The sequence below is a fragment of the Schistocerca piceifrons genome, chromosome 6 (genome assembly GCF_021461385.2).
Source record: "Schistocerca piceifrons isolate TAMUIC-IGC-003096 chromosome 6, iqSchPice1.1, whole genome shotgun sequence".
NCBI classification, from domain to species: domain Eukaryota; kingdom Metazoa; phylum Arthropoda; class Insecta; order Orthoptera; family Acrididae; genus Schistocerca; species Schistocerca piceifrons.
Genome location: NC_060143.1, coordinates 113,978,240 through 114,004,586, shown reverse-complemented (window position 1 = coordinate 114,004,586; position 26,347 = coordinate 113,978,240). Strand labels below are relative to the sequence as shown.

The 26,347-nt window shown below is 40.6% G+C and overlaps 1 protein-coding gene across 1 annotated transcript in view; it reads right to left on the bottom strand.

Moving 5' to 3' along the window:
- Positions 1–26,347, bottom strand: part of LOC124803170 (sialin-like) — a 175,158-nt gene that overhangs the window by 62,919 nt on the left and 85,892 nt on the right. Inside the window, exon 7 of the mRNA XM_047264353.1 lies at positions 12,429–12,561. Coding sequence (XP_047120309.1) covers positions 12,429–12,561 — 133 coding nt within the window. The remainder of the gene's footprint in view (positions 1–12,428; positions 12,562–26,347) is intronic.

Sequence of the window (26,347 nt, the reverse complement as noted above, 5' to 3'; positions counted from 1 at the left end):
TCTTGTAGCACGAAAGCACCAATAGCAGAGTCCGTCCCATCTGCGATTATAGTTGGCTGGTCGATTTGAAGGAGGGGACAAAACAGCAAGGTCATCGGTCCCATCAGATGAGGGAAGGATGAGGAAGGAAATCGGCCGTGCCCTTTCAAAGGAACCATCCTGTTATTTGTCTTAAGTGATTTAGGGAAATCACGGAAAATGGCCGGAGGCGGGTTTGAAGTGTCGTCCTCCCGAATGCGATTCCTGTGTGCTAACTACTGCGCCACCTCGCTTTGTGTCTGCTATTATGATGAGCTGGGAATCGGAGAGTGGGTGCACCAAAGTAATGTCTCGGAAATGGCAGTCCTTAATGCTTTCGAAAGTGGACTGCAGTTCTTACGTCCTCGTGGATTTACATTTGCCGGTAGTGCCCTTGCCAGTGAGGGCTTGAGTGAGTGGTATCTGAAGGCAACAGAAGCTACCTGTAATAGGTGCCCCCGATAAAAATTTACCACGCCTAAAAGTTAACATAGTTCCTGGCAGTCTTGCGTTGGCGGTAGTTGTTGAATGGTCTCTAATCCATGGTGCAGGGTGAGTGCCTGTGACGTTTACTGTATGGCTGAGGAAAACAACTTCCTTCTGAAAGAGTTGGCATTTCTCCTCGTTGATCACAACTCTGCTGTCAGAGAGTGCATCGAAAACTTGTTAGGGCTGCTTATTACTAAAGTCTTCGTTTAGTGAGAAAATTAGAACATTGTCGGGGTAGCCATAACAGAAAAGGAACTTGAATAATATGCCTCAATAAAGTGCTGCCATGTCTGAGCAGCTTTCTTAAGTCCGTTAGACATAAACATAAATGCAAACAGACCAAAAGGCGTGATAATAGCCTCTTTGCGATTATCGTCTGGGCACATAGGTAGGATCTGCAGGTGTGCTACCTTGCAGTCAGTGACACTAAACACAGAGGCATTGGTCAAACAATGAGTGAAGTCATGGATGTTTGGAATTGGGTAGCTGTCCATTATAGTATGAGTATCGAGAATTCTGCAGTCACGGCGCAACGTGACAGATACGTGTTTTTAAGGAAGCAATTTGGTGGGTGAAACCCAGGAACTGTTGGAGGGACGTATGATGCCACCTCGCAACGGTTTGTTTACTTCTGCCTTAGAGACCCGAAATAAATCCAGTGGTATTCTACGCTGTCTGTGTCGCACTGGGGGGCTGGGCATTGCGCTAATTTTGTGAAATGATCCATTTTTTATGACTCAATGTACAAATCGGTCTTGTGGGTAAGAGAAGAGAGACCCATTAGAGTTGTAGGTTCTTCAAATGGCCCACACATATAAATAAATACTTTTAATGATCCTTATTCGCGCCGTCCCTGTAGAGCAAAAATATCGTAAGGAGGTATGATACAGATCTGAGTAAGCTGACAGAAAATTGAAAGCTATACTATCAATTTTTTGATGTACCTCAATTTTTTTTCAATGATCTCGGTGTTTGTCGGTCTTTTGAGCTGGTGTGATAAAGAAATATGTACTTGCACTCTCCCTGTATGTGTTAATTAACAGTTATGATACGCGAAAGTCACATGTTTTCATTCTCCTACTAAGCTACGTCCTAATCACCAAATATCGATGCGTTGAGGGCTTACATTTTTAAACGGACCTTGTCAGAGGAGAAGTCAGCACAAAGAGGAAATAGCCAATGCAGCCACGCCGGCATTGTTGTATTTCATTGGGGAGAAGAGATAAATATCAAGCCACACACTAATACTTATTAACCTTCTAGCAATGTTCCAGTACTGCCACAGCGTTTCTTAACATGAAAGCACCCATACCTGCGTGCGCTTATGAACTTACAATTTCTGGTGCGGCTAAACATGCAGTAGTAAAAATATGTCAGCTGTGAACAGTTCACATCATCTCACTCTCTAACCACTAAAAGTGGCGATGTGAGTGGAAAGCACAGCACTGCCCTCTGTGTCATAAGATGAGGACAGAGCTGTGCCAAAAGAGCCTGGCGGTCCTTATTGGTGAAGAGAGCCTGATGGGACGTCGGAATCTGGTGGAGGCAGTCGATGTAGCTGGTCAAACTGCAGCAGTGGCATGTAAAGTTCTTGCTCGACGGTGTCAATTCTGCAATGAATAGCATCATTGCCATGTTGTGGGTGGATGTTTGTCATGTACATGTCAAAATAATGCTGCTGTACTCGCTGAATATGGTTGATGGTGTGAAGGCAGTCTTGAAGATACCGATGACCACTCAGCATTAGCATGAGTGGCAGAAACTGTTGCGCGAAGTGGGAGGCTCTGTTTGTGCCGAGACGCGGAGGGAGGCGTGGTGGATGACACCTGCGAAAAAGCAGCCGCTAGCCGCTATCAGTGTGAGTCAAAACATCGTCATGCAGAGAGTGAATGTCGTGGTGGAAACACCATCAAAACACACGTTCTGTGTGCAAGTCTGAGGTCCATAGATTCAGATTTTGTTGAGTCGTTTACTGCATGAAGCTGGATGGCTGAGGAGGAAGGCATAGAGAATGAAGAAAAGGGCGGCAAAGTACTCAATTCTGAGCAGGAGTGTACTAGGGAGGCCGGCAATGTGGTCGAGAACGAACAGTCTGTTGTTACGAGAGCGAGGTGGGAGAGAGCTGGCGCCACCGCTCCAAGAGTCAAGGAGACATAGATATCCTCCACGGTTCGGTGCACCTTCGGCAAACCGTGCGTCGAGTTTGGGAAGCCACACAACACGCGGTAGCTGTGTGTGTATTCACCGAATCGCGCAACGCACCGGCGGAAGAGTTTCTGCATAGGCATGGGTGTTGCGCCGACGGCGGGGTTCTGCGCAGGTGCGAGTGCGACATGGCAGGCGGGTCTGCAGGAGTTATTGTGGTGTTACAAAGCAGTGACGTCAAGTCGGCACAGATCGGACGAGTTTTGTTCGGCTCGTGATAGCAGGGAGATCCACTTTGCTCCCACTGCATTTGAAGGCACGTACGACGCCATTGTTGTAGCGTTGTTAATACATTGTCAGCGTTGGATGATTACAAATACTGCACCCGAAAGTTCAAGTCATACATATAATTAATGGCATTAATTATTGGATATAGGTTCCGCCTTTTATGCAAAAAACTATTTTTTTCTTGTAACGCCAAAATGCTTCAGCGCCTCTGTCCCATCACAAGTGGATTTTATTTATTAGACAGCTGTGAAAGTGTACATATTTTAGGCTGTAACTGACCTGACAAAATGAAGCCCAAAGACAGTTTTTGTTCTTTTTTGTTCTTACCTCTATTTTACATTTTATGTTTTTGCAGGACCATTGGTATGGTTTCTTGCACTGATAACTTGTCATCTGCAAAACAATGTAAATGTGGGTTTCATCAACGAGTTAACCTATCCCACGATTTTTAAAAATCGTGATCTTGGTGAGATGACATGTTTTGTGTACGTACTTGTTATTACTCACGTTTTGTTGTGACTGATTCTTCTTCTTTATCCTTCAGAGAGCACTACACACATATTAAATGTACGTAGCGTATTTCGGTTTTGTAATCGCCTTTTCACTTCCCAAAACTCGGCGTACACGGTGTCGTTCTGTGTCCTAACACCATCGGCGTTCATTTTTTCTGTAGGTACTGGGAAGCGGGCGTGGTATTTACGACGATAAATAGTCACTCGCACTCACGTTACTTGCTATGAATACTTTTATTCTCGCAGCATATACACAAAGCGTGAAGCGTAGGGCGCATACTACGGAGAACTGATACGGCCGGCCGGTGTGGCCGTGCGGTTCTAGGCGCTTCAGTCCGGAACCGCGTGATTGCTACGGTCGCAGGTTCGAATCCTGCCTTGGGCATGGATGTGTGTGATGTCCTTAGGTTAGTTAGGTTTAAGTAGTTCTAAGTTCTACGGGACTGATGACCACAGATGTTGAGTCCCATAGTGCTCAGAACCATTTGAACCATTTTTGAACCTGATACGGCAAAAATAAGAGTTGTTCTTGCTGTGGTAGGGCAGCGATATTATTGGGGTTAGAGCCAGTGGTTCTAGGTCCTCACAGTTCCTTGGTGAGTTGGGACAGAATTCGAACTTTGTTTACATTATCTCTCTTCTTCTTTGTTTGTTTGTGTGTGTGTTTTTGTAAGCTGCTTCAGCTGCTTCTGTTGTCTTTTCTGTGAAGTTCCTTTAACGTTTTAAATAGCATGTCTTTACAAAAGGCTACACAAATGGCTAAAGGAACTCACACACACACACACACACACACACACACACACACACACACACTCGCGCGCTCACTCATACACACAATCACACACAAGGAAAAGAGAGATACAAGTAAACAAAATTCAAATTCCGTACCACACTCACTTAGGAAAAATGAACGCCGACGGACTTAGGACGCAGAACATCGTATAAGCCGTTTTTTGCGAAGTGAAAAGGTGATTGCAAACCTGCAAATACGATAAGTGCATTTAATATGTTTGTGCAGTGTCGTCGGAACGACAAAGAAGAAGGATCAGTCACAACAAAACGTGAGTAATAACAAATATGTGCGCAAAAGAAGTTGCCACACATAAATCATGTTTTTAAATGGTCAGGGGATAGGTTAACTCGTTGATGAAATTCACATTTACATCGTTTGGTTTATGGTCGTGCAAAACCATGTAACGTAAAGTCAACATAAGAGCAAAAACCAATAAAAACTGTATGTGGACCTCATTTTGTCAGATCAGTTACAACCTAAAATATGTAAAATTTTACAGTTGTCCAATAAACAAAATTCGCTGGTTGGCACAGAGGTGCTGAAAAATGTTTGGACAACAATACGAAAAAAGCGTTTTGTATAAAAGGCGGAACCTATATCCAATAATTTTAACTGCAAACGCGGAAGAAATAGAAGAGCTGCAAATCCAAAAGATGAAGTAATTAATGGCTTTCGCTCGCTGGCAGCTATGACCAGTTGCACTTCGGGGCAGCCTCACGACCTGTATTGTCCATAGAGTATGATCAGGCATGAGGTGTAAATCGATTACAGTGTGTAACCAACGCCAAAGTTACGACGGAGTCCTGTCCTTTAAATCTTTGTCGTAGATGACGTGGTGTAATTGGTCTTCCAGAGAGCGGGGGATTTAGTAGAGAAGTGCTGCTTTAGTGAACTCGCATTTATCGCCTGTGGGCAGGGTGAGGATAATTTTGCTGATTGCTCCCACTTGTTCACCCAGGTCACTACCCAGTGTAATGAATTCTCACGATGGCGTGAGTCCCAGAACAAATGAATTTGCACAGACTGCCAAGGCGTACGGAAGTGAATCAAGTCAGATGGACTGATGTTGTATGGAAGTAGGTTAGTTTGCGAGCAAAGCGGAGTCCATTGCTAAATGAAAGAGTAGGTTGTCCGACGCACTCCATTTTCAGTAACATTGATCACTCTTGGAGCACTATTGTGAAGAATGTCACCATTACTTTTGATGACGCGAGGTGCCTGGAGAGTGTCGTCCATAGCCCTGGGTACTGCAGCACAAAAAGTAATGTCGGGACACGTGAACTTCACAACACAGTGGGGACACGTCAGCAGCACTGCATCGCGCTGTAACTGCAGATATCCAAAACTCAACGCAAACGCGGACGTCGTACGTCACTGATGTGATGTGAAGTGGAATATATAATAGCAAAACCCGCAACCGAGGAAACTGACGTCGTGAAGTTCCCACAGTCTAATCCTTATACAGTGGACCGCACCACTAGTAAAAAAACAAAACTCGCACAGATACTCCTGGTAACATCAGCATAATTCCAGGTCAATCAGGAAACCTGTGTTTGTAAACTGATTTACATGGGTCCTGGTGCCGAGGCTGAGACTTTTGTAACTAGCTGTTAAATCCATGTCTGTAATTCTGCCAAAATTTACGATTCGTGTCCGTCTACAGCGTTTTTCATTGGACCCAATAACATACTTCACTAATTTAAAGACTTTTTGTACAAGACATTTTATTGTTCCATGCCATTACCGGTTTCGAACTTTATGTTCATCATCAGATGGCTGATTATAGGGTAAATTGGTAATCAGACGTTGCTTGTTTTGCTTACCACGATGCCCCATCGCTAAAATACACTGATGGAATAAAATCGCAGTACCAAGAAGATGTTTTGCGACATAAACGAAAGTAGGTAGGCGTGTTTCTCCATCTGAAAGATGACGTCTATTCAGATTTCGCTCCAATCGTACAAGAGTGGCGATAGTAGTGGCTATGTGATGATCCAAATCGGGTTTGGTTTAAATACACGCTGTAATGGTCCTGAACGTTATTCACCTTTGAGATTGGACGTGGTGAGTTAATTTTAGTCAAGAATGTCTTTAAGGTGACAAAGACGCCATTATCAGCACCTCATTGATTTTTAACGAGGTTGTGTAATACGTCTACAAGAACCTGGATGTTCCTTCGGTGATGCTGCAGAAAGACTCGGCAGGAATGTAGCTACTGTACCTGACTGCTGGCAGCGGTGGTCACGAGAATGTACGGTCAAAGGAAGACCGGGCTCTGGACGATCACATGGCACTACTGAGAGGGAAGTCCATCGTGTTCGGTGAATGGCGGTGACGCATCATACTGCATCTGCAGCAGCAATATGAACAGGAGTTGCAACCACAGTCACACAACCAACTGTTACAAATCCGTTACTTCAAGGCCCGCTCCGAGCCAGACGCCGTGTGCATGCACTCCACTGACCCCAAACCATCCCCATTTGCGACTTCAGTGGTGTCAAGCGAGAGCTCATTGGATATCTGTTGCCTTTTGTGATGAAAGCTGTTCTCTGTTCATGTCAGTGATGGCCGTGTGTTGGTTAGAAGGAGGCCGGTTGAGGGCCTGTAACCAACGTTTCAGTATACTAGACACACTGGAACTACACCTGGTGTTATGGTCTGGGGTGTGACTTCATATAACAGCGCTAGCACTCTCGTTGTTATTCCAAGAACCCTGAATGCAAATTTATATGTCAATATGGTGATTCGACCCGCTACCATTCATGAAGATCGTTACAGGGTGTGTTTTCCTACAGGATAACGCTCGCCCAAACACTGCTGTTGCAGCCCAACAAGCTCTACAGAGCTGTTGCCTTGGCCTGCTTGATCACCAGATTTGTTTTCAATGGGGCACATCTGGGATATCATCGGACGACAACTCCAGCGTCATCCACAACAAGCATTAACCATCCCTGTGTTCATCGACCAAGTGCAACAAGCATGGAACTCCATCCCACAAACTGACACCCGGCACCTGTACAACATAATGCATGAACTTTTGCATGCTAGCATTCAACATTCTGGAGGTTACATTAGATATTAATCTACCAGAATTTCACATTTGCAATGGCTCATCTCGCACTTACATTAACCCCTGTGATCTTGCAATGTTAATCACTTAAATACGTTACCTAGACAAAAGTATTCCTGAAATTTCTTTATTCTACATGAATCAAGTTTTGGTATTGCGATTTTTTTCCCATCAGTGTATTTTAACTGATAAATATTGATAAAGGAAATGAAAATAAATGAAATTCAGAAATTGCGTAATGGCTATTTAGCACCAGTACTTATAGTGAACATATATTGATAGCTTTGAAGGCTTGAGTTTTCATTATTTTCCGTTTACCATGCAGGAGTATCATGGGAAACGTGTCCTAGTGTTATAAACACATCCACGAAATCAGAGTAAACGGAGGTTACCATTAGCATACATTTCACATGTTTTACGTGTACTGATAGCTCTCGAAGATGCTGTGAAGCAAAGACATACATTGATGTATTGTATACATTATCCATCAGACATAAGTTGAGAGATATAACTTTAATATCGATCCATTTTCGACAATAACAGATAAATCGATATGTAGCAGAAAATAATGAAACATAGTTATTCTTTATGTGAGTAACAATCACAACCACCAATTTGTCAAATTCAGGAAATCAACTACCATTGATGTATCAACAGGAATTCTCATCATTCAGATTAACATATAACAGCTCATTTCACAGCAATGCTGAATCAGACGCATAAAGATCCCACTTGACAAACCAGGGAAACAAAAAGATTATATTATTAAAACAATTGTCAAAAATAATTATTAGAATCCTTCCGCTGATGACATAATTTCAGATAAAATAAAAGCTAAATATAAACATCTATCTCCTCATTCTTGACAATACAAGCTTCTAAAACCACCACCAAATATGCTGTCATGCCCTTTCTAGGAAACCTGCCCTATAAGACAGCTAATCTTTCCAAAAATACAAATGTCGGAATGAGTTTCTTCCCAAACAACAAGTCACAACATCAAGCTACTTACAATATAGGTACTTCCACCACACCCTTAGGAAATCTGGTATATGCAAACTACATGTACATCTACATCTACATCCATTCTCCGCAAGCCACCCGACGGTGCGTGGCAGAGGGTACTTTGAGTACCTCTATCGGTTCTCCCTTCTATTCCAGTCTCGTAATGTTCGTGGAAAGAAAGATTGTCGGTATGCCTCCGTGTGGGCTCTAATCTATCTGATTGTATCCTCATGGTCTCTTCGCAAGATATACGTAGGAGGGAGCAATATACTGCTTGACTCCTCGGTGAAGGTATGTTCTCGAAACTTCAACAAAAGCCCGTACCGAGCTACTGAGCGTCTCTCCTGCAAAGTCTTCCACTGGAGTTTATCTATCATCTCCGTAACGCTTTCGCGATTAGTAAATGATCCTGTAACGAAGCGCGCTGCTCTCCATTGGATCTTTTCTATCTCTTCTACCAACCCTATCTGGTACGGATCCCACACTGCTGAGCAATATTCAAGCAGTGGGCGAACAAGTGTACTGTAACCTACTTCCTTTGTTTTGGGATTGCATATCCTTAGGATTCTTCCAATTAATCTCAGTCTGGCATCTGCTTTACCGACGATCAACTTTATATGATCACTCCATTTTAAATCACTCCTAATGCCTACTCCCAGATAATTCATGGAATGAACTGCTTCCAGTTGCTGACCTGCTATTTTGTAGCTAAATGATAAAGGATCTTTCTTTCTATGTATTCGCAGCACATTACACTTGTCTACATTGAGATTCAATTGCCATTCCCTGCACCATGCGTCATTCGTTGCAGATCCTCCTGCATTTCAGTACAATTTTCCATTGTTACAACCTCTCGATGTACTAAGCATCATCCGCAAAAAGCTTCAGTGAACTTCCGATGTTATCCACAAGGTCATTTATGTATATTGTGAATAGCAACGCTCCTACGAAACTCCACTGCGGCACATCTGAAATCACTCTTACTTCGGAAAACTTCTCTCCATTAATGACATGCTGCATTCTCTTATCTAGGAACTCTTCAATCCAATCACACAATTGGTCTGATAGTCCATATGTGTCTCAGTCCTGGCCATAAGACAACATTGGCTAGACAGTTAAGATTCGATACAAAATTCAAGGAGTACCTGATTGCAATAGGCTAAACACCTTAACCACCGTTGCTTCTCACGTTGTTATATTATGTAAAAGGCATTGAAAGCAACCTACAGATCCTTCTCTACACAAGCAAGGGCAATATTACGAAAATCCTTGAAGAAACAGAAATATTTACGTATACAGTGATGTCACCACACAACGTCCTCAACGAACAAACAGAACTAACTTCCAAAAACTGCTCTCACGTAGGACACAAATATAAATTCCGCCAGCGCCTAACACCAGTATAACTATGCCTCACTGTTTCTAATAAGTAACGTGTGTATTATATGTGAAGTATAAGAGGTATTTTTATTAACAACATTATCTCATACGATTTTTAAAAATAACTATATTTAATTACTTTCTGGCACCTACCGATTATTTATCTGTTATTGCAGAAAAAGCATCGTTGTTTAAGTTTTATCTTTTTCGTCAACTCTGACATATAATATAAACAATATATATTCTTGCTTCATAGCGTCTTTGTAATCTATAATTGTTTGTAAAACACGTGAAGTGTATGTGAAATCAGATCGTCAGAATATAAAAGTGTTCATGGTAAGCACCTTCCACTCTGTGATTTCGTAAATGTGGTTAGCGTACAGGGACATGTTTCCCATGATACTACTGCATGGTACACGGTAACAGAAACTCAGGTCTTGAAAGCTATTAATACACGTTTCTGTAAGTACGAGTACACAGTCATTATGCAATTTCCAATTTTCGTATACTTTGCTTTAAAAATCGAAACAAACAGTATCGACTGCAAACTTATTTATTTTGATGGTAACCGATTTCTGTCAGGTTTTGACTATCCTCAGACCCTTATACTATGATGGTAGGCGGAGGCGGTGAGTGGAGCAAGTGTTGTAACATGACGAACGTGAGCTGCTCAAAGCAGTTACAACACCTGCTTCATTCACCGCCACCACTACCACCATGGCATGAGGGTAAGAGGATGGTCAAATCTGTTACCATCAAAACAAATGTTTTTGCGGTTGAGACTGTCTGTGTCGATTTTTAAAGCACTTTTCGCCAGACCGCTGTTCTCCACGAGTAATGTTCTCAAATTACTCTTTAGTATTAATTTCCTTTATCAATATTTTAGCGGCAAGACACCACGATAAGCAAACGACCAACTACTGATAAACAGTTCATCCTGTAATTCTGCCATCTGATGATGAACAAGAGTTCGAAATCAGTAATGGCATGGAACAATAAAATGTGTTGAATAAAAGCGTCTTTGAATTAACGGTTGATAGCTGTTTTTATAAAACGTCCTATAATACAATCACAGAACTCTCACAAAATCAATGACTGACAAATTATCTTTACACCATCTTTCCCGCCAAGCTGTTTACAATTAACGTGTCATTGGTTTTTGAGTAAACGAATGACACTCGCATTTTTATTACACGTGACTTTCGTAAGTGAAAAGTAAAAGTATAAAAAGTCTTGTTCAGTATTTGCATGGCGGATTATGAGATTATGTAACCTTAACTGCATGCTTTTTCTTTACAGGAAATTTTCAGCCGGTTTTACAAACCGAAAAGCAAAGGATTTTTCTAATGGGATAGTTCAGCAGCTCACTAACAGGCATGGGTAATTCTATTACGACTGAAACTCATATACTTGACGGAAGCGAGGACAATCATGTGTGTCTAACTGAGGAACTAAGCGTGACCATTAGATCAGCCATTCTTTTCCATACTCAGACGCAAGAAGAAAATCTTTACGTATTATTGCATTACGGCCAAAGAATCGTGCTAGCCTAATGTGCTTGTTCCCTAGACGGCGATTTTTCTCGAATAGTGACCGTGTTGGAGTGGGACGTGGTTAGCTATTACTTAAATTATGAAATTCATGTTCCACAGTTCATAAGCTTGATTCTTATCAAAATGATGTTGAACCGGTCGGTTTACCGATTACGTACCGTTATATGTGATATGTTTGTGGGCACGGCTTCATGCTGGCCATTTACAGAATAATCAGCAGAATTGTGATTCAAATTTAATGAAAATGAACTTGTTAGTCTTCATAATTAGCCGTGTTCCAAATGAAACAAAGATTTACCACAAATTAAACATACTTTTTTCTACGCTACCTATCTCACCACTTTTTAATTAAATAATCGCCAGCAGAGTACAGAAGAAATGATTTCAGTTTTTATTTAATGTTGATAATATTGGATACTGGATATCTAGCAAGACTTCAAATATCTACACAAAAATGGAATGTTTTAAAGATAAATGACATTTGTTGCTATTAGAATAGAATTAGAATGGCCACATCTCCGTATTAAAATCATTTTTCTTATTAAAATAATTTTTCTTCGGTTTTAAACGTTAGTTCTGGGGAATGTCCCTTGTTATTAGTGTCAAGTTTACAACTCTTCCGACGGGCGTTTACCACTGATTACCAGTGTTGAGGGTGCTGGTGCTTGTTAACAAAAAATGGGAAGGATTTTCTGAGGGGATCGGGGGGGGGGGGGGGGGGGAAGTTTGAAAACATTGTTGTTGACGGCTGTAGTTACGTTTGCTTTACAATTCCGAGCAAAAAAATATTACTTACCAACTTACCAAAAATCCTTTTGACTGACCACTGTACTTGTATGAAAGTTTACACTGTGCAGTAAGCAGAAATATGGAAATTAGTAATAATTCCTACCAGTGCCAGATACATCTGTTATCCATGGTACATGCCAACACCCGCTCCTGACACATTCACACTTCATGCAGTTAATTAGTAATTAACAATAGCTAATGATATTTCCTCTTACGACCAGTGCTTACCTTCGTGTCGAGAAATCTAGCGCCCACATTCTCCTAGATTCGCTTACCATACGCAAGAGTTGAGAAGAAGACAATGGATACATCGGTTAGATGGCTAAACATCGAATTTGAATGCTTTCGTAAACAGGAGTAACAAATGCTGGCTAAGGTTCTCTTACATGGAATGACGAACAACTTCCGGACCAGGGTCTTGTTTCTGAGTGGATCGGCAAGAATCCAGTCGCCCACAGTGCTGAAGACTACTCCAAACAGCAGCCTCAACAGGTGCGGCAGACTTGCAAAACCTCCCGACTGCAACAGAAGAGCACCGATAACAACCAAGCCCACTAGCACACGTACGCTGTTGGACAATAAAATTACAACACCCCGGAGGCGACACTCAACAAACGTCAAATCTGCGTGAAGTGTAGCACATGTTTGGATACGCAAATGATAAAACACTTCAGCGCAATCGCACAATTCCAGAGTATGCAGACACAATAGCGCCTTTCTTAGCAATCATATACGACCGCTCACTTGACGAATGGTCTGTTCCTAAAGACTGGAAAGTAGCACAGGTCACACCAATATTCAAGAAAGGAGTAACCCATTGAATTACAGACCCATATCACTGACCTCAACTTGCAGTAGGATTTTGGAGCATGTACTGTACTCGAACCACCCGCAGTGGCCGTCGGTTCTAGGCGCTACAGTCTGGAACCGCACGACCGCTACGGTCGCAGGTTCGAATCCTGCCTCGGGCATGGATGTGTGTGATGTCCTTAGGTTAGTTAGGTTTAAGTAGTTCTAAGTTCTAGGGGACTGATGACCTCAGATGTTAAGTCCTATAGTGCTCAGAGCCATTTGAAATATTACTGTACTCGAACATTATGAATCACCTTGGAATAAATGACTTATTGATACATAACCAACATGGGTTCAGAAAATATCGTTCTTGTGCAACACAGCTAGCTCTTCCCATGGAGTAATGAGTGCTGTCGACAAGGGATCTCAGATCGATTCCATATTCCTAGATTTCCAGAAGGCTTTTGATACCGTCCCTCACAAGCGACTAATAATCAAATTGCGTGCATATGGAGTATCGTCTCAGTTGTGTGACTGGATTCGTGATTTCCTCTCAGAGAGGTCACAGTTAGTAGTGATAGACGGTAAATCATCGAGCAGAACAGAAGTGATATCAGTCGTTCCACAAGGTAGTGTTGTAAGTAGGCTGTTTAGGTTTTTTTTATTGGTAACGCCACCTCTGTATGAAAATCACTGGCTGTGCTGTGTGCAGTCTGTGGCTGCTTTGCATTGTTGTAATACTCGCCATAGTAGTGTTAGGCAGCTGGCTGTGAACAGCGCGTAGCGTTGCGCAGTTGGAGGTGAGCCGCCAGCAGTGGTGGATGTGGGGAGAGAGATGGCGGAGATTTGTAATTTGTCATGAACTGCTATATTTATATATGATGATATCAAGGTAAATACATTGTTTGTTCTCTACTAATATCTTTCATCAGCCGCATCCTGAAAAGTCAGAAGCAATCAGACCATTCCAGTTCCATCTACAAAAAGACAAGCCGGCAGTTTTCTAGGTCTCGTAAATTTTTACAGTCGTTTTTTGAATATGCAAATTCTTGTTACACCAAAACTTTGTTCTCTCACTGGAAAAAATACTATTTGGAACTGGGACAAACAAGCACAGTTGGAATTCAATTCTTTGAAAGAATCGCTACTTAACGCGCCAATACTAGCTCATCCAGATCTGTCACAAGATTTCTGCCTTAGCACGGATTCTTCTAAAGTCGGTCTTGGTGCCCTTTTATTTCAAGAAGCCATAGAATATGACACTACCGTTCAGAAAACCATTGCTTTTGCTAGCCGAGTGCTAACAAAATCTGAAAAAAATTATTCCGTTACTGAATTAGAAGCTTTGGCTATCGTTTGGGCATTTAACAAATTCCGTTTCTTTCTTTCTGGTAAGCACGTAAAAGTATACAGTGATCATCGTGCATTACAATTTCTTATGTCTTCAAAATTAAATCATGACAGGTTAAAACGTTGGGCATTATTTCTGCAAGAATTCCGCTTCACAATAGTCTACATTCCCGGCAAGGAGAACATTGTTGCGGACGCACTGTCACGCGCACCGGCTGGGCTTGAGAAAAGTAACACAGAAGGCAACCTCGAGAAAAACTTCAGTATTCTTTACATTCAGAAAGTCGCCTTTGAAAACTTCATCACCACATCTTTAAAGGACATTGCTCATGAACAAGATAAAGATCCGATTTGGAAAGACATCAAGAGCAAATGGCATGAAAAGACACACACACAGATTCGGCATTATTACCTGGTTAGAAACAACATACTCTTCAAACGCTGCACTGTTGATGACAAGCTATGGGTACTTTGCATTCCAGACAGTTTTGTTAATAAGCTCATTTGGTACATTCATTTCAGCTACGCACATTTTGGTCCACGAAAATGTTATCATATTCTTCGAACGACTTGTTATTTTAACAATATGGAAAAGAGAATTCGAAGAGTCTTGTCTATTTGTAAACTTTGTCAAAAGGCGAAACCATCTACTGTCTCACATCGTGCTCCGTTATTTCCTATTATTCCTTCTAAATTAAAAGAATTTGCTGCTGTTGATCTCTTGGGACCGCTTGTCAGAACATCTAATGGATTTTCGTACGTTTTAGTCGCTGTTGAACTTACTTCAAAATTTGTTTCTTTCACTCCGTTACGTAAAGCCACTGGACGATCTGTATCCAACGCCTTTGTTAAAAATTTCTTACGTGAAGTTGGACACGTTAGCAAAGTCATTTCAGATAACGGACCTCAATTCAGATCTGCTGTTTGGTCACGCATGCTTCGGAATCATAAAATCAAACCTGCTTTTATTTCATTGTACTCACCACATTGTAACCCGTCTGAACGGATTATGAAAGAAATCAATAAGCTTTGCAGACTTTATTGTCACAGAAAGCATCAGCATTGGGACAGATATTTACACTTATTTCAAAATGTGCTGAATGAAATGCCTCATGATTCCACTGCTTTACCACCTACTCTTGTACTAAAGAATGAAGAACCACCGAACAGAATCAGAGAGCTTGTACCTTTCCCAAATACACGTAAACTTCGACACAAAGACATAATTGATTTGGCTCTTAAAAATATAAAATCTGCAGCAGACAAAAGGAGAAAACTACACGGTAAAGCAAATGCAAAGAAATTGTATATTGGTCAGAAAGTTCTCATTAAAGCTCATTCATTGTCACATAAGAAGAAACACTTGAGTCACAAATTCTTTCTAGTTTACAATGGACCTTACAGAATCCGATGTATACCACATGATAATTGCGTTGAAGTTGAAACTCTGCATACTAGGAAGAGTAAAGGTTTACACCACATTTCACATGTAAAACCGTTTATTGAAAGATAATCTGCTTTTTAACTTTGTCTTTGCCATATAACTTTTCTCTTTACATTACTAGTATGCTGTGTCAGACTTAAGAAACTGTTAACATACAACTATGTTTGAAGTTAAATATCCAGTCTAGAACCTAGGGAACATTTTTAAACAGAAATTACGAATGCATTGTTATAGTGAACAGACGACACAGTGTTGTATTTGTACATTCTTGCTTGTTAGTTGCACGATTACGTAACGACTATAAGGCTCACATACTTAGAACATTTACCAGTACTGCTAATGAGATTTTAATGCAACATTTTGGTTTACTTGAAAATACATTCTGGGTTTAAAGTACTTTCTGTGAGATACCAGACGACACAGTGGTTAGTTTATGTGACAACTACACGGTTTTATCCCGACGCTACTAATGAGTGAAAATTTACAATGTTGCTTTTGCAGTGTTTCTGTTTTATATCTGCACAGTTTTCTGTTTTATTCTGGAAAGTAAAACAGGTTTTAGTAGTAACTTTTGTAGTATAGCTACAATGAGACTGCCTTTTCCGTAGCACAACAATACGTTACAGTACAGTACTTTCTTCATCACGGCAATAAGCGTAATAACTAAGACATTTATACGCAAAGCATTTCACTTTTGTGTATTATGAGGTAAGCACATTGACTTCTGCAGAACTTAGCTTTCGGAGGACGATAACTACGACACTTCCACACAGATTATGTTGCAACAAGACGCACATTTTGCGCTACAGTACACGTATTTGAGTGATTAATTTTGTACTTAAAACATTTATTTTTAAAGATTTTTTGAATTACAAAGAAAGTTTTCCGTGATACATTTCATTCCATTGCTGTAATCTGTAACACCTGAGGGTATAATTACATTAATCCTCAGGGGGGTACACGCTTACTTTGTGTACCATGCATGTGGCAACCACAAGGAACCCTAGCTAATATGGTATTTGCTTATACAACTTTACACATCGGTACCATATTTCTCTAACACACAAATTACACAGCTATCTGATCATTTAACTGAGAGATAAACATTTTTTTTACTACATCAGTGACACATGTTTACGCAATACACAGTTGGATAACTTCACACTTATGAAATTGTATTTTGTCTGTACTTTGTAAACTGTTCATATTTTTTTTGGAACCATTGTGATAGTATGAGAGCTTTGAATGATGTATTTGGTATGGATTCATGATTTTTAAAGTACGTTTGAGGCAGATGACACTTTTGACATGAACAGAGAATTTTTTTAATTATTGGAGGAAGCTACGACGATTTTGAGATTTGACTGAGGTGTTATGATGTTATTTTTACGACGACAATGTGTATTATGCTGCTGAGGTATGTTTATGATTAATAGGCTGAGGCTATATGTGTTATTTGATTATGCTTCATATTTATAATGACGAAATATTGACAAGTGTCGATGGATACGTATATGTGTAATAAGGTAAGGAGTAATGAATAGTGGGTAGGGACTCTTGACTTGTGAAAAAGGATGTTGGAAACCGAGAATCATACTTTAAGAGTTATGAAATGTGTGTGTAAATGCGTAAATGTATCACAATGCCGGCGAAAATTTTTGTTTGGACACTGTTATATTCATAGGATTTTGTTTCTACACACTTGTGACGTAAATTTTCGACCTGTGAAATTTTCATATGAGACTGTCACTGTAGCGGAAACTGGTGTCGTAAATATTATCGTAAGAAAGTTAAGTGACCACCTGCACGTAATGCGTCGCGGGCACCCACCTGGGCGACAGCCGCCCGAAAAAAAGCCATTAGCCTTTCAGCGGCACAGGTAGAAAAAAAAAGGGAGGCCATTATCCTGGCTATTGACGTTCCTTTGTAGAAAGCATCGCAAATATTGCACGCTCATTACCTGAAAACATATGGTTACTCGTACTTTGTGCTAATTACTAAAATGCTTATGAATTGATGGGAAATATTCGTACATCTGCACACCTGATTATGTCAAGTGTCTTTCTACGAGAGTTGAGAGCTACTGACTTACGAAATGCCACATGACTATTGAATGATATTTTTATGCTTTGGTTGGCGTAATTGCTTATTTCATTTGACATCTGTTTTCCAGCTGTGTTGCAGCATTGGTTTCATAAAAATAAAATTAAATGCATTTGCTAATGTGAACACTTTCTGTCAACAGATCTGTTAAATAATAATTTTGTGATCCACATTCTTCAAAAAAGGAGCACTAGGAAAGGAAAGAACAATAAGAAGGGACTAGTAACAGTAACTGCATACATAATATTCTTTTCAAGTACATGGTAATATTTTTTTACAATAAGTTGTTGTGGTGCACCACTTTAATTACATAGACATTAAGATGTGAATATACATTTCCCTTATCTGCATTGTTGTTTTTACTGTAATATTTTTTCTGCTTGAGCTATGTCATGTTTAGGTATAAGTTACTGCTGTTTGCCAGGCATAGTGCTGCTAAATTTAACTTTGTATTACTCTGTTAAGCTTTTCTTGTTGCTGCACATTGGCTCATATTAGTTGTAATTTTGCATTTTTTCTGTTAATTTAGATTTACTGTAGCTTGCTTTGCAATTTTCCATTTTTTTGGTCATTGCTGTTTGTGTTACTTGTTTTGTGCTGCTGCATTGCCTCGTCTCTTAGTTTAGTATCTGAGCTCAGTAGATTTAAGTTAGCTTAAGAGGGGGTAGACTATATAAGAAACTAACTATTATAAATTTATAAGAAATAGGATACTGCACAGTGGAGAAAAACTATTATTGACAGAGGATGTGAACAAAATACAGAAGGCAGGCTTAGATAGGTCTTTTTGGGAATAATGATGAACAAAGGGAGATCTCCATGCAAAATACTGCAGTAAAACAAACCCTGTCCTTTCCCTTTTGTGTTATCCCACTATATGTTTGTGTACCCTTGTGTATTTGTTTTCTTCCTGTCTCTGTGTAGTTTCATAGAATTTTTTCTTCTTTTAATATTAAGCTACATTCACTATGATGAGGAATACTGTTATCCTCAAATATAATTGGCATTAATAATATGTTATTTACTTTGTAAAGATGTTAGACATTATTTATTCTGTTTAAATGCTCATGTGTGAAGTTGATGTTTCGCAAGTTATTCTGATCTTCTATGTATGTACTCATGTCATAATTCCTGTAACACTGATGTATATGTTTACTTCTATTCTTTTGTAAAGCCCCTATTACTACAAATGTTATCTGTATTATTATGTTTTTAATGATGTGTTTTGTACCTTTGTTATTGTGTTCTTATGTTATAAAATTGTACTTGACACCAGTTCATCAAATTAAGTAACTTGTAAGTTCCATTTCACTGCACACGTTTCTGTTGGTCATAGTATATGGACAATATGTGAGAAGTAGGGACTGTTAGTGTTTGCACGTGTGTTAATAATTCAGCAAGGGACTGGATAACAGCATTGCTAGTTCTGAGGACAATTCCAAAAACTTTGTGAGTGCACAAGTGGTGGTTTATGGACTTGCTATATTCTCCGCAAGACTCTTCGATGGTGAATGTGCATCCTGCACAATCGCAACAGATGGCTGCTGGCTATCTCTACAAGGACTACAGTGGGTCTGCATCTTTGATGACCCACCAGTACCATTATCTCTACAAGGACTACAGTGGGTCTACATCTTTGATGATCCATCAATACCATTATTTCTACAAGGACTGCAGTGGGTCTGCACCTCTGATGGCCCACTAATACCGTAATCTCTACCAGGACTGCAGTGGGTCTACCCTGTGATGACCTACCTACCAATGTTCTTCAAAACGTCGACTGACTCTGCTGTGGGTTTACTTGGTTGTGGCCCATTACCTGTCTGCATGTCGAGTCAGCACTGTCTTTCCGTTGGAAGGACAACACTACTTCTTCAAGACTGCATGGAAATCCACTACGTCTGTGTGCATTGTCTTTTACTGCTCAGACTTTGAGAAAAGAAACGGCAGTTTTACGATGAACGATTAGGACTGTCTTTATGGACTGTGAGAAAGTTTTAGCTTTTGACCAACATTGTATCAATAAGTGTGTGCATTTGATTTCTTTGTTATTGTAATTATGAAAAATTTTTTCAAATCTGTATTGGCCACTGCCCAGTCCAATTTGTAAAATTTTTTGTGGGGAGCATGGGGGCTATGTAAGTAGGCTGTTTAGGTTTTTTTTTATTGGTAACGCCACCTCTGTATGAAAAATCACTGGCTGTGCTGTGTGCAGTCTGTGGCTGCTTTGCATTGTTGTAATACTCGCCATTGTAGTGTTAGGCAGCTGGCTGTGATTTTATGTAAGTAGGCTGTTTCTGTTTTCTCTATGTAAGTAGGCTGTTTATGTTTTCTTATTGGCAACGTTACGTAGCGCTCAATATGAAAATCACTGGCTGTGCTGTGTGCAGTCTGTGGCTGCTTTGCATTGTTGTAATACTCGCCATTGTAGTGTTAGGCAGCTGGCTGTGAACAGCGCGTAGCGTTGCGCAGTTGGAGGTGAGCCGCCAGCAGTGGTGGATGTGGGGAGAGAGATGGCGGAGATTTGTAATTTGTCATGAACTGCTATATTTATACATGATGATATCAAGGTAAATACATTGTTTGTTCTCTATTAATATCTTTCATTTGCTAACTATCCCTATCAGTAGTTAGTGCCTTCAGTAGTTTGAATCTTTCATTTAGCTGGCAGTAGTGGCGCTCCTGTATTGCAGTAGCTTGAGCAGCGAAGATTTTTGGGGTCTGCATCTTTGATGACCCACCAGTACCATTATCTCTACAAGGACTACAGTGGGTCTACATCTTTGATGATCCATCAATACCATTATTTCTACAAGAACTGCAGTGGGTCTGCACCTCTGGTGGCCCACCAATACCGTAATCTCTACCAGGACTACAGTGGGTCTGCTCTGTGATGACCTACCTACCAATACTCTTCAAAATTTCGACTGACTCTGCTGTGGGTTTGCTCTGTTGTGGCCCATTACCTGTATGCATGTCAAGAGTCAGCACTGTCGTTCCGTTGGAAGGACAACACTACTTCTTCAAGATTGCATGGAAATCCACTACTTCTGTGTGCATTTTCCTTTACTGCTCAGACTTTGAGAAAAACACTGCAATTTTACTGTGACGAATGATGAGGACTGTCTTTATGGACTGTGAGAAAATTTTAGCTTTTGACCAACATTGTATCAATAAGTGTGTGCCTTTTATTTCTTTGTTATTGTAATTGTGAAAAAAATTTTTAACAAATATGTATTGGCCAGTGCCCAAAAAAATTTGTAAAATTTTTTTTGGGTAGCATGGGGGCTATGTAAGTAGGCTGTTTAGGTTTTTTTTATTGGTAACGCCACCTCTGTATGAAAATCACTGGCTGTGCTGTGTGCAGTCTGTGGCTGCTTTGCATTGTTGTAATACTCGCCATAGTAGTGTTAGGCAGCTGGCTGTGAACAGCGCGTAGCGTTGCGCAGTTGGAGGTGAGCCGCCAGCAGTGGTGGATGTGGGGAGAGAGATGGCGGAGATTTGTAATTTGTCATGAACTGCTGTATTTATATATGATGATATAAAGGTAAATACATTGTTTGTTCTCTACTAATATCTTTCATTTGCTAACTATCCCTATCAGTAGTTAGTGCCTTCCATAGTTTGAATCTTTTATTTAGCTGGCAGTAGTGGCGCTCGCTGTATTGCAGTAGCTTGAGCAACGAAGATTTTTGTGAGGTAAGTGATTTGTGAAAGGTATAGTTTAATGTTAGTCAGGGCCATTCTTTAGTAGGGAATTTTGAAAGTCAGATTGCGTTGCGCTAAAAACATTGTGTGTCAGTATAAGCACAGTCTTGTATAAATTGTTCAAAGGGGACGTTTCAGTGTCATAGGCCCTCTGCTGTTCCTGATTTGTATAAATGATTTAAGTGACAATCTCAGCAGCCCCCTTAGATTGTTTGCAGATGACGCTATAAAGTAAAATCATCAGACGATCAATTCCAATTACAAAATGATCTAGAGAGAATTTCTGTTGTTGTTGTGGTCTTCAGTCCTGAGACTGGTTTGATGCAGCTCTCCATGCTACTCTATCCTGTGAAAGCTTCTTCATCTCCCAGAACCTACTGCAACCTACATCCTTCTGAATCTGCTTAGTGTATTCATCTCTTGGTCTCCCTCTACGATTTTTACCCTCCACGCTGCCCTCCAATGCTAAATTTGTGATCCCTTGATGCCTCAAAACATGTCCTACCAACCGATCCCTTCTTCTAGTCAAGTTGTGCTACAAACTTCTCTTCTCCCCAATCCTATTCAATACCTCCTCATTAGTTACGTGATCTACCCACCTTATCTTCAGCATTCTTCTGTAGCACCACATTTCGAAAACTTCTATTCTCTTCTTGTCCAAACTGCTTATCGTCCATGTTTCACTTCCATACATGGCTACACTCCATACAAATACTTTCAGAAACGACTTCCTGACACTTAAATCTATACTCGATGTTAACAAATTTCTCTTCTTCAGAAACGATTTCCTTGCCATTACCAGTCTACATTTTATATCCTCTCTACTTCGATCATCATCAGTTATTTTACTCCCTAAATAGCAAAACTCCTTTACTACTTTAAGTGTCTCATTTCCTAATAGAATACCCTCAGCATCACCCGATTTAATTTGACTACATTCCATTATCCTCGTTTTGCTTTTGTTGATGTTCATCTTATATCCTCCTTTCAAGACACTGTCCATTCCGTTCAACTGCTCTTCCAAGTCCTTTGCTGTCTCCAACAGAATTACAATGTCATCGGCGAACCTCAAAGTTTTTACTTCTTCTCCATGAATTTTAATACCTACTCCGAATTTTTCTTTTGTTTCCTTTACTGCTTGCTCAATATACAGATTGAATAACATCGGGGAGAGGCTACAACCCTGTCTCACTCCTTTCCCAACCACTGCTTCCCTTTCATGCCCCTTGACTCTTATAACTGCCATCTGGTTCCTGTACAAATTGTAAATAGCCTTTCGCTTTGTGTTTTATCCCTGCCACCTTCAGAATTTGAAAGAGTGTTCCAGTCAACATTGTCAAAAGCTTTCTCCAAGTCTACAAATGCGAGAAACGTAGGTTTGCCTTTTCTTAATCTTTCTTCTAAGATACGTCGTAAGGTTAGTATTGCCTCACGTGTTCCAACATTTCTACGGAATCCAAACTGATCTTCCCCGAGGTTCGCTTCTACCAGTTTTTCCATTCGTCTGTAAAGAATTCGCGTTAGTATTTTGCAGCTGTGACTTATTAAACTGATAGTTCGGTAATTTTCACATCTGTCAACACCTGCTTTCATTGGGATTGGAATTATTATATTCTTCTTGAAGTCTGAGGGTATTTCGCCTGTCTCATACATCTTGCTCACCAGATGGTAGAGTTCTGTCATGACTCGCTGTCCCAAGGCCATCAGTAGTTCTAATGGAATATTGTCTACTCCCAGGGCCTTGTTTCGACTCAGGTCTTTCAGTGCTGTGTCAAACTCTTCACGCAGTATCTTATCTCCCATTTCATCTTCATCTACATCCTCTTCCATTTCCATAATATTGTCCTCAAGTACATCGCCCTTGTATAAACCCTCTATATACTCCTTCCACCTTTCTGCCTTCCCTTCTTTTCTTAGAACTGGGTTGCCATCTGAGCTCTTGATATTCATATAAGTGGTTCTCTTCTCTCCAAAGGTCTCTTTAATTTTTCTGTAGGCAGTATCTATCTTACCCCTAGTGAGACAAGCCTCTACATCCTTACATTTGTCCTCTAGCCACCCCTGCTTAGCCATTTTGCACTTCCTGTCGATCTCATTTTTGAGACGTTTGTATTCCTTTTTGCCTGCTTCATTTACTGCATTTTTATATTTTCTCCTTTCATCAATTAAATTCAATATTTCTTCTGTTACCCAAGGATTTCTACTAGCCCTCATCTTTTTACCTACTTGATCCTCTGCTGCCTTCACTACTTCATCCCTCAGAGCTACCCATTCTTCTTCTACTGTATTTCTTTCCCCCATTCCTGTCAATTGTTCCCTTATGCTCTCCCTGAAACTCTCTACAACCTCCTGTTCTTTCAGTTTATCCAGGTCCCATCTCCTTAAATTCCCACCTTTTTGCAGTTTCTTCAGTTTCAATCTGCAGTTCATAACCAATACATTGTGGTCAGAATCCACATCTGCCCCTGGAAATGTCTTACAATTTAAAACCTGGTTCCTAAATCTCTGTCTTACCATTATATAATCTATCTGATACCTTTTAGTATCTCCAGGATTCTTCCAGGCATACAACCTTCTTTTATGATTCTTGAACCAAGTGTTAGCTATGATTAAGTTATGCTCTGTGCAAAATTCTACAAGGCGGCTTCCTCTTTCATTTCTTCCCCCCAATCCATATTCACCTACTATGTTTCCTTCTCTCCCTTTTCCTACTGACGAATTCCAGTCACCCATGGCTATTAAATTTTCGTCTCCCTTCACTACCTGAATAATTTCTTTTATCTCGTCATTCATTTCATCAATTTCTTCATCATCTGCAGAGCTAGTTGGCATACAAACTTGTACTCCTGTAGTAGGCATGGTCTTTGTGTCTATCTTGGCCACAATAATGCGTTCACTACGCTGTTTGTAGTAGCTAACCCGCACTACTATTTTTTTATTCATTATTAAACCTACTCCTGCATTACCCCTATTTGATTTTGTATTTATAACCCTGTAATCACCTGACCAAAAGTCTTGTTCCTCCTGCCACCGAACTTCACTAATTCACACTATATCTAACTTTAACCTATCCATTTCCCTTTTTAAATTTTCTAACCTACCTGCCCGATTAAGGGATCTGACATTCCACGCTCCGATCCGTAGAACGCCAGTTTTCTTTCTCCTGATAACGACGTCCTCTTAAGTAGTCCCCGCCCGGAGATCCGAATGGGGGACTATTTTACCTCCGGAATATTTTACCCAAGAGGACGCCATCATCATTTAATCATACAGTAAAGCTGCATGTCCTCGGGAAAATTTACGGCTGTAGTTTCCCCTTGCTTTCAGCTGTTCGCAGTACCAGCACAGCAAGGCCGTTTTGGTTAATGTTACAAGGCCAGATCAGTCAATCATCCAGACTGTTGCCCCTGCAACTACTGAAAAGACTGCTGCCCCTCTTCAGGAACCACATGTTTGTCTGGCCTCTCAACAGATACCCCTCCGTTGTGGTTGCACCTACGTTACGGCTATCTGTATCGCTGAGGCACGCAAGCCTCCCCACCAACGGCAAGGTCCATCGTTCATGGGGGTGGAGAATTTCTGTATGTAGCGAAAAGTGCAGTTGGCACTAAACAAAGAAAAGTGCGAGCTCATCCACATGGGTACTAAAAGAAATCCGATAAATTTAGGGTATACGATAAATCGCAACAAATCTAAGGGCTGTCAATTCGACTAAATACCTAGGAATTACAATTACGAGCGACTTACATTGGAAAGACCACATAGATAATATTGTGGGGAAGGCGAAACAAAGACTGCACTTTGTTGGCAGAACACTTAGAAGATGCGACAAACCCACTAAAGAGACAGCCTACATTACACTTGTCCATCCTCTGCTGGAATATTGTTGCGCGGTATGGGATCCTTACCAGGTAGGATTGACGGAGGACATCGGAAAAGTGCAAAGAAGGGCAGCTCGTTTCGTGTTATCGCGCAATAGGGGTGAGAGTGTCATTGATATGATACGCGAGTTGGGGTGGCAGTCTCTGAAACAAAGGCGGTTTTCTTTGCGGCGAGATCTATTCACGCAATTTCAATCACCAACTTTCTCATCCGAATGCGAAAATATTTTGTTGACACCCACCTACGTAGGGAGAAATGATAATCATAATAAAATAAGAGAAATCAGAGCTAGAACGGAAAGATTTAGGTGTTCCTTTTTCCCACGCACCATTCGAGAGTGCAATGGTAGAGAAGTAATATGAAAATGGTTCGAGAACCCTCTTCCAGGCACTTAAGTGTGAATTGCAGAGTAATATGTAGATGTAGATGTAGGCAGCAGTGTTGCCACAACATACTGTCCATAAGGAGAGATTAGCCAGTGAGTTTCTGATCCAGAACGCATTTCAGTATTGGTTGTTTGTGATGTGACCATGAAACAAGCACGGACAGCTGACAGTTTCTTTCGTGAATACGTTCATTGAATAAGCAAACTTTTTGGCAGTTATGTGAGCTCTGCAGCTTCTTGTCATCGGCAGCTTTTCAAAGATTAGCCTATTACGCAGATGACCTATTGACAGACGCGAAGGTCTGTGGGATATAACGGCATATCAAGCCGTTAATCACGGAAAGCTTTAGCGAAAGCCGCCAAGTAAATAAAGGAGCATAGACCCTCCATTATAACGATTAGCATAGAATTACAGCCATCCAACTGCACTGATGTTGTCATATTGTCTCTCGCTTGAATAGACCACAAAGCTGTACGAAGCCAAGGAACAATAAAGTAGAAAATACGATGCCCGATATCACAAAGATAATTGCATATTTTTGCGTGGTCAGGGTTTCAGTCACTTGCCACAAAGATTTCCACGTAATTTTATTTTTTGAATCAGTTGTTTCGTCATATAACTGCGTCGACGATACGAAGAC